This window comes from Pararge aegeria, chromosome 10 (genome assembly GCF_905163445.1).
Source record: "Pararge aegeria chromosome 10, ilParAegt1.1, whole genome shotgun sequence".
Taxonomy (NCBI): Eukaryota; Metazoa; Arthropoda; class Insecta; order Lepidoptera; family Nymphalidae; genus Pararge; species Pararge aegeria.
In genome coordinates, this window is record NC_053189.1 from 2,855,801 (window position 1) to 2,872,754 (window position 16,954).

Below are 16,954 nucleotides of genomic sequence, written 5' to 3' on the forward strand. Positions count from 1 at the left end.
CGCTGCCCACTGCGCCAGTAAATGATATTTTAATTTCTTAAAATTGAAGTTGAAGCCCTACCTACTAGGTTATCACCCCATCGATATTAATCGTAACTGTTTTAAATGCCACGCCTTAATAATAAGACGATTATCTCATCATATCAAGTGAGTAGTTGCAGGCAGCCCTGCAAATAGGGTGGTTGAACTTAAATTGATCAATTAAAACTTAACGTTCCAGATAGCCGTAGAGACTGGAGCAGGTTACAATCAGCTCAAATTGCTCTGCTCATCCCTTTCTACGTGTTGGATGGAAGTTTTATACCTCCTCGAATTACTTATTAATATGTTCAACATTAGAAACTTATTTATTGATACCGGGTGATCTTATCTAGTGCCAGAAGGGCTGGCTGATTTTTTTCGCAAATAATCAGCCTGGCTGTTCAGCGCGGAAATGCAGCCAGCCTCTTCGCACTATTCCACGCGGGCATGAACTTTACAGTTTTAAGAATAAAATATAATAGAAAAACTTCATTGCAACAAAACAGTAATAATACTTAGTGCTAGGGTGCATAGGCGGCCTTATCACTAAAAGTGATCTTTTAAAGGCAGCCTTAGCGTGCGAAGCCGATTAGAAAGAGGAAAGTGGATGGTGCATAAAGTATGTTACAAAAAATAAAATAATTTTACATACTTAATTTACATAATAACTACAAAAATACCGATATAAATTTATATATACTACTAGCTGTTGCCCGCAACTTCGTCTGCGTTAGATTTTGTTTTTAAAGTATTCAGTATCGCTAAGCCTTAAATGAGTCTAGTAGTATATATATATATATATATATATAACATGTGACTGTCAATTAATTATAGACAAATAATTTGCAATAAAATAAAATTGCGACTATAATTAAAGATCTAAGCTATCCTATCTCTTAAATTGGACCAGACTGCTCATGGTGTGCCAATTTAATTTAAAATCGGTTAAGTAGTTTAGGAGTCCATCGCGAACAAACACCGTGACAGGAGATTTATATATATTAAGATAATAGTTTAGTTATAAGTTTTATCTTGAGCAATAAAGACGACATGCATCTTCTAATAAGATGCAGTCGATGTTAATTAGAATTAGAATTAGAATATATCTTACTAGATAGAAGCAGGCGTTGCTTTGCGGAAATCCATGATATATTATTAAAATTAAGCTTAATTTGGTACACTCCGCGAAAAGACTCTTTACTTTTTTCGCCGAGTATAGCAAATTAAGCTTACTTTACATAAGAATAGATCTTTACTTTTTTCGCCGAGTATAGCAAATTAAGCTTACTTTACATAAGAATAGATCTTTACTTTTTTCGCCGAGTATAGCAAATTAAGCTTACTTTACATAAGAATAGATCTTTATTTGCATAATACACACGTTAAGTAAATGTCATATATACTTACGTAGTAGGTATGTGTGCAGTGGCGTGCATGGAGGGTAAGAACAGGGTATGCAGATGATATAGAATTGAGATCTCAAGAACAAGTTATAAAGAACTTAAGGATAGGCATTGTTAGAGTTATGAAAAGCCCATATATATATAGATCATTTTGTATCATATGCATACCCTGTGCATACCCTCTATGCACGCCACTGTATGGGAGTAATACACCCTAACAGATTAGCCCTTTGCCATCTTAGACTGCGTCATCACTTGCCACCAGGTGAAATTGCAGTGACGGGCTAACTTATAGTAGAGTTAAAAAAACGGATCTCTTACTCTTCCCGTCAACGAGCTAGAGATCCGTGACATACGAACAGACAGCTTTGTGCTATTAATTGGACTCAATTTTAATAACATTTTTAAAAGAACATTCCAATAACTATATCTTATTTATAGCAAATCCATAATAGGAATAAGAATTTTTATACTTTCCAATAAATAACGTTGAACTGTGAAAAATCCCGTAAACTCGGGAGCTATGTCAAATGCGACAACGGCAGTTAAATAAAAACAGCAATAAAAAAACAAGATCGTAAAACATCAAAATGGCTGGAATGCCAAACGGTTATAAAGTTCTCCCTTTTAAACGTGAAATTCCAACTGCGAAAAGTTAGGTCGGCTCTATTAGTTAACAATGTACGTTACACTCTTGTTCTACGCTTTTTATAGCATCAACTGCTATACGATACCCGAGGCTAACTTGAACAATGTAGTTAATATAAGTTATTTCAAATCTATGAGTGGAAAGTTTCCTGAAATATGGGACTGGAGGGAGAAGGGCGCGGTCTCCCCGGTGAAGGATCAACACAGTTGCAATGCCTGCTGGGCGTTTAGTGCTATTGGTAAATAGTTATGGAAAACTTTTCGTCATCTTCCCGACTAGCGCAGTGGGCAGCGACCCTGCTTTCTGAGTCCAAGGCCGTTCGTTCGATTCCTACAACTGGAAAATGTTTGTGTGATGAACGTGAATGTTTTTCAGTATCTGGGTGTTTATCTGTATATTATAAGTATTTATGTATATTATTCATTAAAATATTCTTCAGTCATCTTAGTACCCATATGACAAGCTAGGCTTACTTTGGGGCTAGATGGCGATGTGTGTTTTATATATATATACTACGACAATACAGTCATCTTAGTACCCATCATCATATGGGTACTAAGATGACTGAAGAATATTTTCATGAATAATATACATAAATACATATAATACACAGATAAACACCCAGACACTGAAAAACATTCACGTTCATCACACAAACATTTTTCAAAGTAAGCGTTGCTTGTGTTATGGATACTAAGATAGCTAATGAATATTTTTTTTTAAATATAATACACATAAATACTTATAATATACAGATTAACACCCAGACACTGGAAAACATTCATGTTTATCACACAAACTTTTTTTTTCCAGTTGTGGGTATCGAACCCACGGCCTTTGACGCAGAAGGCAGGGTCGCTGTCGACTGCGCCAACCGGCTGTCCAACCGGCTGTATTGTCGTAGTATATTTATTTATTTATTTATATTTATTTATCTTCATCAAACCGTTACCGGCCCAGAACGCAGGCCTTTTAGATAAAGAAAAACTCTTGACTACACATGCCTTTGAGAAGTTTATGGAGAAATCACAGGCATGCAGGTTTCCTGTCGATGTTTTCCTACGCACGTAACTCCATAAGTTATAGAAGTGCGTGCTGGGGTTCAAATATACACTATGTATATTTGTATTATTGTGTACTAGCTGACCCGCGCAAATATGACTGCACCAAATCGGTTATTACCAGTTTTGATATATTAAAAGAACCTAGAACCTCCGCCCGCGGCATATTTCTTGCTTTTGGCATTTTTTTGCCCGTCGTAAATTCTAACCGATAAATCCAATTTGAATAAATTAAAGAGGAATTCGCAGGTACATAATCAATCTTAATCATAAAATTATTTATTTGGATATGGATTAATAACGTGATATCCTATCACGTTATTAATCCATATCCTTATTACCACCTTTCTATTGTACCCGTGTTTTGATTGACAAATATTGTGACTTAACCAAAACAGTTAGACAAAATAAAGCCTCGCGAATTTTTTTGTAAATAATAAGATTACTTTATATATGTAGTACATTATTTTTATGTACCATCAATCATTTTTACAGCATACGCCAGTAAAGCTCCAAGTCGTTATGACATCCTTAACGAACATAGTTATATTTCAGCCCACATACAGAAAACCATAATAAAATATACACTAAAACCTTTCGCATGAGTCGCTCTGTACATTAGTGAAAACCGTATGAAAATCTGTTCAGCAGTTTTTCACTTTTTCGCGCCCAGACAGACAGACGCGGCGGTAGTCTTTGTTTTATTGTATGTAAAGATTTTTAGTAGGTATGTAAAATAGTTTAATGTATGGTATGTTTAGTCGCGTTATTCGAATGCCTTGTTATTTAGGCGATGCCTATAAAATAAAAACGTTTCATCAACTCTATTCACAATAGAAAATTTTGTATTTAGGTCAAAAGAGTTTAATGTTCGTTTTATATAACCCTAGGTGTCGGTCGCGTTATTCGAATGCCTTGTGATTTGGGCGCTGGCTAAAACATAAAAACGTTTCATCAATTCTTAGAATAGAATAGAATAGAATTTTATGGTTGACAGTCAACCATAAAATTCTATTCTTAAACATAGAAAGGCAGTCGACAAGGCCTAGGACAGCTTTCAAAACAGTATACCCACAGCCGGGCGTTCAATTATAGTACTTTAAATGAATAAAAATTACAGTACATTAGGTGATAACCGTTGGTGGACAGTTGGTGTATGCCTAGGTATCTCCTTAGATTAGGCGTTACTAAGTGTGTATGTCACTGAACTCCTCCTAAACGGCTGGACCGATTTGAATGATTTTTTTGGTATGCCTTTCGGTGGCACCCTGGATGGTTTAGATTCACAAATCAGCCCGACAGATTGCGCTGGGGTCCGTAGTATATATATATATATTTTTTTTTATTTATTATTTATTATTTATATATATATTATATATATAAATATAATATATATATATAATATATATATATATATAATATATATTTCTTGTGTGCGTGTGTATGTCACTGAACTCCTTCTAGACGGCTGGACCGATTTGAATGAATTTTTTGGTATGCGTTTGGGTGGCACCCTGGATAGTTTAGACTCACAAATCAGCCCGACAGATGGCGCTGGGGTCAGCTAGTCTTTATATATATATTTCTTGTGTGCGTGTGTATGTCACTGAACTCCTCCTAGACGGCTGGACCGATTTGAATGAATTTTTCGGTATGCGTTTGGGTGGCACCCTGGATAGTTTAGACTCACAAATCAGCCCGACAGATGGCGCTGGGGTCAGCTAGTCTTTATATATATATTTCTTGTGTGCGTGTGTATGTCACTGAACTCCTCCTAGACGGCTGGACCGATTTGAATGAATATTTCGGTATTTCGGTATGCGTTTGGGTGGCACCCTGGATGGTTTAGATTCACAAATCAGTCTGACAGATGGCGCTGGGGTCAGCTAGTATTCTATAAATTTAAATTTTGTTGCAGCCAACATTGAAAGCCACCTGATGATATACTTGGGGAAAGCTGAGCAGTTGTCAGAGCAATTCCTCATAGACTGTGACGGAAGCGGCGTCGGGTGTAAGAGTGCAAGCGTGTTAAACTCTTTCGGGTAAACAGTTAAAATATAAATTATAAAAAAGCTATGTTTAAACGCTTTTTTAAACACTATCCTACTAGGCATCGCTAAAGGAAGCGGAAGGCATAGAACAATTTAAACATCATTATTAATTCATTGCCGGCCCTCTGCAAGGTACAGGTTTACTGTCAGAATAAGAAAGGTTAAGGCCATAGTCCACCATACCCAGTGGCGTGCATGGAGGGTATGCACAGGGTATGCAGATGATATAAAATGAAGAAAATCTCCAGTACGAGTTATAAAAAAACTGCAGGATATGCATTGTAAAAGCCTACCCTTAAGTATATATAACTCGTACTGGAGATTTTCTTCATTTTATATCATCGCATACTCTGTGCATACCCTCTATGCACAAAACTGACCATACCATATCATTTTCTTCACCGTTTAAGCAAGTGGTATTTAATTGCTTGAAATGCACATAGGTCCGAGGAGAAAGTCGAAACCATACCCTCTTCTACACTTTTGTCTGTCTTGTCTAGCTGTGGATAACAGTCCAGAAAAGTCCTCTCTGGCGGAAGAGCTTGTCCATAATTATTGTGACTCCAATGGTGTGGGCTCGATTACCACTACTGGAAAATGTTTGTGTGATGAACATGAATGTTTTGTCTGTGCCCAGACACAGACTGTATATAATCCGTATCCGTTTTGTCTGTATATAATCCGTATTTGTGTATATTATTCTAAAAACGATATATTCATCAGTCATCTTAGTACCCATAACACAAGCTACGCTTACTTTGGGGCTAAATGGCAATATGTGTATTGTCGCAGTATATTTACATATTACTAGCGTACCCAGCCCGCTTCGCCGGGCTAGATTTTGCTTTATTTTATTTAAACAATAAACTTACATCATTAAATTTTTAATTTAAGTCTCATAATATATTAAATCATTCTCTCCGTATTCATTCTCTTCTATTCTCTTCTCGAGCGGGTGAAGATCATTATCTACACCCATGTACACCCAACAATAGAATATCATCATAGTAAATAAAAGCTGTATTTGACAGTTCAAAAATAGGAGTGCTCCGATCGTCACCAAACTTTACAGGATCACTTGCCAGGTCAATCCAGAGATTCCCTGAAAGTTTATTGAAAACGGTCCAGCTGTTTCGGAGCCTATACGGAACACACCCACACACTTTCTCTTTTATATATATAGATAGATTTAATCGCCATGTTGGACAGATGTATTGGTGATACCAGTAGATGGGTACAGCAGTAGTAATAGCACAGAGAACGCTGCTAACCGCTCTCCGTTATATTCCCTTAGTCACCTCGTACGACATCCGCGAGAAGAGGAGAGCTGGTGAGAACTATATTCTGATCTGTGTAATGTACATACAAATGATACACTGCAAATATTTGTCTAATTGTTGCGCAATATAACAAATTAATGTAAATGGTTATTGGATTTGCATGGGCAAAACTAGGCCACTCGCAAATACAACTGAACAATATGCGAATATTTAAATAGAACAATTCCACGCATAAACTCGGGTATAACCCGGGTATTAGTTCTTTAAACTTCTATATACGTTTCTGGTTCTACCGTAGGCTTTACTTATCATCAGATGAGATCATAGCCAAGTGATTCTACTTCTTCTCTTTGTCCCTTTCCATAATTGGAGGTTGGCCGTACGTTTTCCAAACAAGTAAATCAATAAAAAAGGAACCACGTCATAAAATACACATTATACTATAATATCCGTGACTCGGAGAGCACGTTAAGCCCTCGATCCCGGTTATTATCACTAACTTGTGACAGTAGTTGATGAAGCCCACCAAACCGCATCGGAGCAGCGAGGTGCTTATACTCTGAAACCGTCCCTTCTAAGAGTCACGAAGCCTACGCCAAGCAGAAGGACGTTAATAATTTGCGGATGATGAAGATACTATAATATTATATAGTTTTCATTATTTTTTTATTTCACTACAAGTTAACATCATATCAACCCATTACCGGCCCACTATGAAAATGGGTTAAGGCCGTAGTCCACCACGCCGGCCCAGTGCGGCTTGGTGGACACACACACTTTTGAAAACATTATGTAAAACTCTTATACATGTAGGTTTCCTTACGTTGTTTTGCTTCACCGTTGATGCAAGATATATTTTAATTACTTAAAACTCACATAACTTAGAAAAGATGGAGGTGCGTGCTGGGATTCGAACTCGGTTCCCCCGAAAGTGAAGTTATTTCAATATCTTTTGAATACTGCATCAATTGGACTTTTACTTTACTCGTTGTGCTAATATTACGTTGATCGGACTGTCGGATATAGTAAAATCAAATTCTCTATTCAATATTTTTTTTCAATAGAGATTTTAAGTATCCTAAAGCAGTTTTCGATTCAATTAAAGAATAAAATAAATAAATAAATATACTACGACAATGCACACACCGCCATCTAGTCCCAAATAAAGCGTAGCTTGTGTTATGGGTACTAAGATCACTGATGAATATTTTTATGAACAATATACATATATACTTATAATATACATATAAACACCCAGACATTGAAAAACATTCATGTTCATCACACAAACATTTTCCAGTTGTGGGAATCGAACCCACGACCTTGGACTAAGAAAGCAAAAAAAAAAAAAAAGAAAGGTCGCTGCCCACTGCGCCAATCGGCCGTCTAAAGAAAAAAAAATATTTCTTAGGCAAATAGTCAAAACCCTTGGAGGGGTTCTACGCTATTCAGATTATAAACCATATTCGGGCGATCAACTATCCTGCTCCTGGAAGGGATATCCGAAGCCCATCCCCGTGACTGGATATAGACGCGTACGCTCTGATGAAGAAGACATGGCCAGAGCTGTTTATAAATATGGACCTCTCTCTGCTGGTAAGAAATGTTCTTCGTTATTTTAAACTAGCTCTTGTTGATGTGAAATATCTATAGGTGAGGGTAAACCTGATTGTTGGCGTGGCGACACATGCCGTGGCGACGCTTCGCCACGCTTTATTATTGATTTTTTGTATTTCGTATGTAACAATAAAAATGCATATTAATTTTGTTTTAAAACAGTCATTATAAACCGACTTACAAAAAGGATTGGTTATCCATTTGGATGTATTTTTTTATTTATGGAAAAAAATTGTATATTACGTTTTTTTTTAAATAACGTGAGAATCGTGTGATTTACAATTAATAACTAATTTTTTTTTTTTTTTAATGTATAAATTTAGTAGTATAAAGCCTACGAGTATGTTACCCACCGCCATTTCAAGTAACTCTCAGCCAAAAATAAAATTGATAAGTTGCTGAGTTAGTAAAGGTATGACAAACAAGCACACAAACAAATAAACAAACACAATCCATTTTAATCCGTTATAGGTAAAACGTAACCGTAGTACCTAAGGATATGAGAACATTCATCATTATCCTCAGACCATAATATTAAGAACGTATAGAGAACCCTCATTTAGCCATTATTGTATAAGAAACGGCCCGTTCATGTCTCCCTTCACACCAGAGTAATGTTGTTAGCTCACAAACTTTTTCCCATTTTTGCCAATTTATGGTAAACTTTAAGAACGGTACTATTGAACAAAAATATAATGACACCGTACAGATTCCCCTGCTTTTGGCGGAGTACAACGAATTAATAGCTTAATTCGATGTGCTAATGCATTGTATATCATGGAATTCCGTAAATTTACGCCTGCTTCTATCCATGAATTGATTTGAACTAGACTGGCCTAACGTGCTCTCCTTGGCAAGTGATGTTCAACGCCAATTTCCTAACTTCCGGCTACTCCTTTTGGCCTGACAATTCCACTTAAAGTTTAACCCTGTTTTTAGTAAACTGTTATTCCATATTTGGAAGCCTAATTGTAGCAAAAGGAAACTGAAACCAAGCCATTTTCCATCATCAACGTTTAATGTAAAGAAGACTACCTAGTAGAAGTTTTACCTAGTTAAAAATTCAGTCCCCATATTTATATCCCATTTCGGAAAACGAGCGCCTATTATACGTATGTTTGCGAAATACAACGAGTTATCTAAAAAGATACCGGGCATCGATATCTTCCATGACTCACCCACAGCTTTTAGGAAAAATATTAACCAAACACTTAGCGGTGAGTTAAATTTTTCGTCAAATTCAGTTGAAGTCAAAGTCAAAGTCAAAAATATCTTTATTCAAGTAGGCCCACAGGTAGCACTTTTGATGCGTACATAAGAATTACACGGTAGTGAGATGATGGCGATAACTACATTCGTTAACTTAAAACTTAAGCTACGAGGGTTCCAAACGCGTCCCGGTCTAAGAAGAAGCCCACAACAAACTTAGCCGGGTGTTTTTTTTTTTTTTTTTTGTTATCGCCATCTCACAATGTCATTTTAAATTATTAGAAGAGCAACCTGGTTAGAGCAATAATTTACACCCAAGCTTTTTTATCGTTTACGTAGTCCTTTATACTATAATAGGACTTTTCTATAAGCTTACGTTTAATACAAACTTTGAACTTTTTAAGAGACATCTCCAAGATGTCAATTGGTAGTTTATTGTAGAATTGTATGCAATTTCCTTTAAACGAATTATGAATTTTATGTAACCTAGTATATTGCACTGTAAGTTTATTCTTACTTCTAATGTTTAAATTATTGCAGTCACATTTTTTCTTAAATTTAGAAATGTTTTTATGAACGTACATTAAATTTTCAAATATGTACTGACTATACACTGCCATTATTTTAAAATCTTTAAATTTATCTCTCAATGACTCTCTCGGACACATTTTGTAGATAGAACGAACAGCCCTCTTCTGCAGCACGAAAATAGTGCTAATATCAGCAGCATTACCCCAAAGTAAAATTCCATATGACATAATGCTGTGAAAGTAACTAAAATATACCAGTCTAGCAGTTTCTACGTCGGTCATATGGCGTATCTTCTTTACACGACGCTTTGTCAATGCTATGTGCACTTGTAATTGACATGCATATCAGTCCATGTTTTTGTGTTTGTTCTACATTTAAAAACGTGTTATATGCATGTTGTTAGTGCTCTTAATAAATAAATAAATATTTTAACTTTGTTACAAAATAGATCGTAAGCAATATTATATTGTACTTATATAAATTATGTAGAGAAATGAACAAATCATTCAATCAATCATTCATTCAAACCCGATTGGGTTTTCGTTACATTGTCATATAAATATTATGATGTTAATTTAAAAATGTATATTTTTATTTTTTCATTTATATAATTTTTATCTACATTCAAAATCAGACTTTAAGTTATAAGTAATAATAATTACAAACTGTTCACTTATCGGCATGGTACCCAAAATGCTGGCGCAATTGCCCCTTCGGATTGCTGGACTAAGCCGAATCTGAATCCGAATCTGTTGTCTTTGAATTAATAAAATAATAAATAATAATTCCAGGAATCAACTCGGCATCAATGAAACAGTATAAAGGAGGAATTGATGAACCCAGAGAAGATCTCTGCTCTCCTAGAGAGTTGGATCATGCAGTCTTAATAGTAGGCTACAACATTTACCGTGAGTACTTCCTTTTTTTTTAACCTCCCCCAGACCAGATGTCTATTATCTCTCAGATGTCTCTTTGATCTATTGTTTACCAATCTAAACCTATTATGTGGTTCTGCGTTCGATTCCCGGTTCGGGCCAGGTTAGGAATTGGATTTTTCTTCGATCTTTGATAGATATACTTGATATGTGTTAGCCATCAGAAAGTGTCCGTAAAAAATAAGAAATTACTTGCGAATTCTGAGTCGTACGCTTCATCTCATAGGTCAGTTGGTTTTATAGTAGGTATAGACCCACCAAGCATCTCTTATTATGCTAGTTTGATGGTTTTATCAATTTATCACATTTAAGTGATTATAACAGAGAGACTATATTATCAAAATTAAGCTTAACTTGCTATACTCCGCGAAAAGCAGGAGAATCTGTGTGGTGCAATTTATAATTTCTTCAATCCTAATACTCCACACCAAACAGATCCTCGGCAATACACTCTCTACGCACGTTTCGCTCCGAAACCGGAGCATCATCAGGAGATGTTGACTTTACAATGATTAATTGATCAATGTTTGATGTGGAGTATTAGGATTGAAGAAATTATAAATTGCACCACACAGATTCTCCTGCTTTTCGCGGAGTATAGCAAGTTAAGCTTAATTTTGATAATATATCATGGATTTCCGCAAAGTAACGCCTGCTTCTATACAATAACAGAGACTATGATAGCATAACCACCAATCGCATAACTATATATCCATACATTTTGGTATATGTATATATTACAACACTCTTGGCACTATCCCGTTCTCTTGCTCTAAGTCCTTTCTACAAAGGTTGCCTGTAAGGGATTGCTTGCAGCAAAAAGGCCGCCTTTGCATGTCTACATTGTTTACTGTTTCATTAATGTTTATTTTCCTATATGTATGTTATACGTGCAATAAAGTGTTTCTTCTTCTTCTTCTTCTTTTAAGAACATATGGAGAACTCTCAGGCATGCACATGTTATTTTAATTGTTCAAAACGCACATAACTTAGAAAAGTTACAGGTGCGTTGCATGTTTGCGCATGCAACGTCGCAAAGCGAAAACGTAACAAGGTCATTCATCAGTAGATTTTACTCCTCACATTTTTCTCATACCGGGCGCCTTACATATATAAATCGATTCTTAAGGAGTAAACTCCAAAAACCTCATCGTCTACTTAATAATGACCCCCAAGCAAGCACAGTTCTCTTGTCAATACCGCTTTTTCCGATGTGTAGAAAGATCCCACAACGTCTGATGAGAATTTCAAACATTTTTAGTAACAAATTGTACAACCTTCGAACAGCGGCCGTAAAATAAAACAGCTAAAGTGTGCACTGAAAGCCAATTAATTAAATACAAAAGCTCTCGAATAGGTCCCATTGGAATTTCGTTAACTTTTGTTTTATAACTTATTGTTATTATCTTGTTAGAACGACCGTAAAAAAGCACGGGTAGAAAAAAAAAAAAGGTCAATATTTACTATAATATGTGTTATATAGAATAATAAACATTATCATATACAGCATCTTAGGAACTGTGCCTCGCTGTAGTAGTTTCGAAGACGTTTTAGATTTTATTTAATTTTACATAGTTTATTTTAAGTTATATTTTTAAAACAAATGTGAAAGTTATAAATATTTTTTTTAAATAATAAGTTATATATCTTTATTATTATACAGGGTTAAATAAAAAATACCAAAAAGCTTTCGACCTGTAGTTATTTACATTAAAACTAACAACTTTTGTTTACAACTTTTCAAAATGTTGTATTAATTGATACAATAAATTAATAAATCATGTTATTTCTGTAAAGTGATATTACACTGTGAAGCCGTTACCATAGTACACTGCACTTGTTGTCAAACAGCTGCGAGCGTGATTATCGTGGTTCGCACGCTACATTACAGAGTAGTTGCAAGTAGAGTATCTATGTATTTAATATTTCACAAACTATGGAGTTGAAAAAAATCGTAGAACAAAATTTGTTAGTTTTAAAGTAAACTACAACAGGTTGAGAGCTTTCGGGTATTTTTTATTTAGCCCTGTATATATGAGTCAAATTTACATGTTGATGGTGGACAAGTGAGGTATAAAATCAGTCTTTTCTTCTGAATAAACTCGGAAAAGCTAGGAATACTCTGATGTTTAGATTGTGATTTTGATTTGTGGCTTGTAATTAAAATAATAATTCCCTTTTATTATTATTACTTGCTTCCTTCGAGTCCTGTGACCAGCTGTGAAACTAATTAAGCTGCGGATGCTGACTTTAAAACCCGCAAACCCGCTTTGTATCTTGAGAGATAGAGAGAGATTCCATGAGAGATTAGGTATGTGCTCAGCAATGGGGCATTAATCTATCTATATATATAAAAGAGAAAGTGTGTGGGTATGTTCCGTATAGGCTCCGAAACGGCTGGACCGATATCAATGAAACTTTCAGGGAATCTCCGGATTGACCTGGCGAGTAATCCTGTAAAGTTTAGTGACGATCGGAGCACTCCTATTTTTGAACTGTCAAACTGTCAAATACAGCTTTTATTTACTATGATGATATTCTATTGTTGACTGTACATGGGTGTACATAATAATATTCACCTGCTCGAGAAGAGAATAGAAGAGAATGAATACGGAGAGAAATAAATGATTTAATATATTATGTGACTTAAATTAAAAATTTAATGATGTAAGTTTATTGTTTAAATAAAATAAAGCAAACTCTAGCCCGGCGAAGCGGGCTGGGTACGCTAGTAGGCTCATAAAAGAGTTTCTATGTGTGATATTATTACATATTTAAAATAGTAGTGCATAATTTAAGTTCTAATATTGCCTTGTTTGTTTCAGTTGACAGCAATACGGGTGAAAAGGTCCCGTACTGGATTATCAAGAACTCTTGGGGTGTCAATTGGGGTGATAAAGGCTTCTACTATTTAGTCAGAGGCCGTAACGCCTGCGGAATTGCCAACGACGTTTCTTTTGCTACTGTTAATTAAAGTACCGAACTAGAGTATTTAAATATGTATTTAATATAATATTATCTTGAATTTGATTTTCATATATTTCATTGTAGACTTATACTTCTATAAATAGCACTATGATAAAGATAAATTATTTAGGAAGCCAATGCCGTTTACAGAATCATGAAAGGTGGGATGGATATTTTTTTATACGTATATCCCCAAAACGTGTCGTAAATGTAAATTTTTAAAAAAAAGAACGGCTTCCAAGTATAAACTTTTTGAAACTGACATTTAGATTTTTTCATGGCTTGACAGGTTAAAAGTATATATTTTTATTTTTTTTTGTTACGACATTGGCTTGAAATTTGGGAGGCCGTGTTCAAAACCCAGCAAGCAGCTCTAACATTTCTAAGTTATTTGCGAAAGGAAACACATCGTGATGAAACCCGCATGCCTGAAACTTCTTCATAATGTTCTCAAAGATGTGTGAAGTCCACCAATCCGCAATGGACCAGCGTGGTGTACTATGACCTACACCCTTCTCAGTGTGAAGGAGGCCTGTGCCCTGTGATGATTACTTTTTCGGCGTTCCTTCGTTAACTTACTATTATTAGCCTTTAATTAAATATCCATAAATGTTGTTTTTGGTCATGACATGAGCGCTTTAGCTTTCTTTTTTTGCTCACTTAAGGCACGCATAGCCCCTTGTATATTAATCAATATAGCACACTAGTGTCATAATGTATTATTAGAATCTAGATTTGTGGTGAGAACAAAAATGTATCTTTTCTTCATTTTCAAACTTCAATTCGAACATACGTATACGTTTTCGATTAAATTTCTACCTTTTGTCGTTCACTCTCGGTTTAAAGAAAATCCTTAGGAATTTGAATATAAATGGGAAAAGCTTTCTTTTGCTAGCTATTCAATTTACTTTAATTAAGCCAACATTTTAATACTGCGATGGCCAGTGGCGTGCATAGAGGGTATGCAGATGATATAAAATGAAGAAAATCTCCAGTACGAGTTGTAAATACTTAAGGGTAGGCTTTCTAAAACTCTTACAATGCCTATCCTTAAGTTTTTTATAACTCATACTGGAGATTTTCTTCAATTTATATTGTCTGCATACTCTGTGCATAACGTGATTATTCCATATAAATACAAACTGTACCGGTTTTGATGATTTAATTTTTCATTTGAAAGATTTATATCTGATGAAGGTCTTCAGACATAGTACCTCAATACATATAAAGAGTTAGGAGTCCTAGCGAGACTTTAAATAGCGTTTTAATAATCTCTCTTAAGAATTGAGCATCGAAAAAAAAACATTATTTGCATGCGACTGGTTCGTCCAGAGATGAATAGGAAATAACCAAACAACCTTATATAAATAATATTAATATTACAGTTGGGATAGGTGTCTGCTGCTTTTACACTGCGGGAACTGTCTATTTTCCGAGTTTCAACATTATCCTTTGTACTTTTCCAGAGTTTAATTTACTATATATATATATATCTATGTTTTATCAGACAGGCAGACACACACACACGTTTCGCCTAGATTAAGCGATAATATATTAAAAGCGATACTGTTTAATAAACATTTTCCAGTTGTGGGTTCGATTCCCACAAGTGGAAAATGTTTGTGTGATGAACATGAATTATATTTATAAACATATTCAATAGCTATCTTAGTACCCATAACACAAGCTACGCTTACTTTAGGGGTTTTCGGCGATGTGTGTATTGTCGTAGTATATTTATTTATTTATTTATTATAAATTTTCGTTTTTTCCGGTAAAAAGTATTGACAAATCGAGACTTGCTAGCTCGCAAAATAACAAGCTCACCTTAGTGTGTTCATTAGCGATTTATTCCGTTGTAACTATATTTACCTAATGTATGTAAAAAACCAAGTTGTAATATTGATGTTCAAATAAACTTTTTCATTTTCATTTTTCATTTTAATTGGTTAGGAGCTCGACTTCACATTCGGGGGGCCGAGTTCGAATCCCAGCACGCACCTCTAACTTATGTTTCCTATATTATGTTTAATTTTATTAATTAAAATATCACTTGCTTCAACGGTGAAGGAAAACATCGTGAGGAAACCTGCATGCCTGAGAGCTCTACATATGTTCTCAAAGGTATGTGGATTCCACTAATCCGCACTGGGCCAGCGTGGTGGACTACGGCCTTCGCTTCTCATTGTGGAACGAGACCCGTGTAGTGGGCTGATAAAGGGTTGATGTGATGATGATGACCTATGGTTTAAACGAAACGAAACAGACAAAGAAAGTTATTTTCCAAGTTATTAATATGAATACCAAAAACCGTTCGTAGCACACGAAAGTCGGTATCGTTTTATTTTTTAAGCTTTATTATTATTTCATAGAGTCGGGGAATACCCAATACGATTTCTACTTATATCAAGATGTCAGTTATATGAAAGTAATAAAACAGTAAATCTAAACACGGGAATCTGATGGTTTTTTTATTGCTTATACCGAAATTGTGTTCCTTGCCGCGTATAATGTGTACATAATATAACATTATCGGAAGGGTCCGGTTTTCCTCGAGGACCATTTTATGGATTTTATGCCCACAACTACGAAATGCTGAGTCGAATAATTTTTAGTACCGACCTATTTGATTTAAGGCTATTCTTTATATGTTAATAGCTTTTTCCCGCGGCTTCGCTCACGTTAAATTCAATTTAAGATTTGGTAAATTTTAACTGAAAAGATTTTAACATAGACATTTTGTCTTGCTGCTAATAGAAAAATACGAACGTAAATTACTTAAAAAATCAGAAACTTTTATATAAATTTTCATCTCCTATATTATTTATGCCTTTGGAGTTTGAATTTTTAAAATATGTGAAACACGTATTTCTTTATTTTTAATCGAAAACCTAAAATCAAAGTTTCATGGAATTAACTTGAAAAATGAATTGATAAATGAAGGATTTTATACAAACATTTATACCCCATTTAACCCTCTTAGTGTTGGAATTTTCCAAAATAATTTATTAACTGATTTCTACATTGTAATAACTACCTGTATGCAAAATTTCAGCCCGATCCGTCAAGTGGTTAGAGCTGTACGTTGATAGATAAGTCAGTTAGTCATTCACCTTTGCCTTAAATATATAAAGAAGAATACTAGTTACTATTAGTATATCGTTCGATTTTGTCCGCAATTATTTGGGTTTTTAGAAACCAAAAATACCTAACAACTTTTGGCCCAACCT

At 35.0% G+C, this 16,954-nt stretch overlaps 1 protein-coding gene across 1 annotated transcript; it reads left to right on the top strand.

The window, feature by feature from the left end:
* The first annotated feature begins 2,055 nt into the window (after positions 1-2,055).
* On the top strand, positions 2,056-14,678 carry LOC120626917 (cathepsin F-like). Its single transcript, XM_039894719.1, has 5 exons — positions 2,056-2,311; positions 5,053-5,176; positions 7,877-8,061; positions 10,614-10,730; positions 13,583-14,678. The coding sequence occupies exons 1-5, from the start codon at positions 2,104-2,106 to the stop codon at positions 13,729-13,731; spliced, it is 783 nt and encodes a 260-aa protein (XP_039750653.1). The 5' UTR covers positions 2,056-2,103; the 3' UTR covers positions 13,732-14,678.
* Positions 14,679-16,954: the final 2,276 nt, after the last annotated feature.

What these genes read in the sequence shown, in the direction of transcription:
- LOC120626917 (XM_039894719.1), top strand. Translation starts at nt 2,104, where the DNA reads ATGTACGTTACACTCTTGTTCTACGCTTTTTATAGCATCAACTGCTAT. An exon ending in AGCGTGTTAAACTCTTTCGG is followed by an intron (nt 5,177 to 7,876) that starts GTAAACAGTTAA and finishes AATATTTCTTAG; the next exon opens with GCAAATAGTCAAAACCCTTG. An exon ending in AGTAGGCTACAACATTTACC is followed by an intron (nt 10,731 to 13,582) that starts GTGAGTACTTCC and finishes TGTTTGTTTCAG; the next exon opens with TTGACAGCAATACGGGTGAA.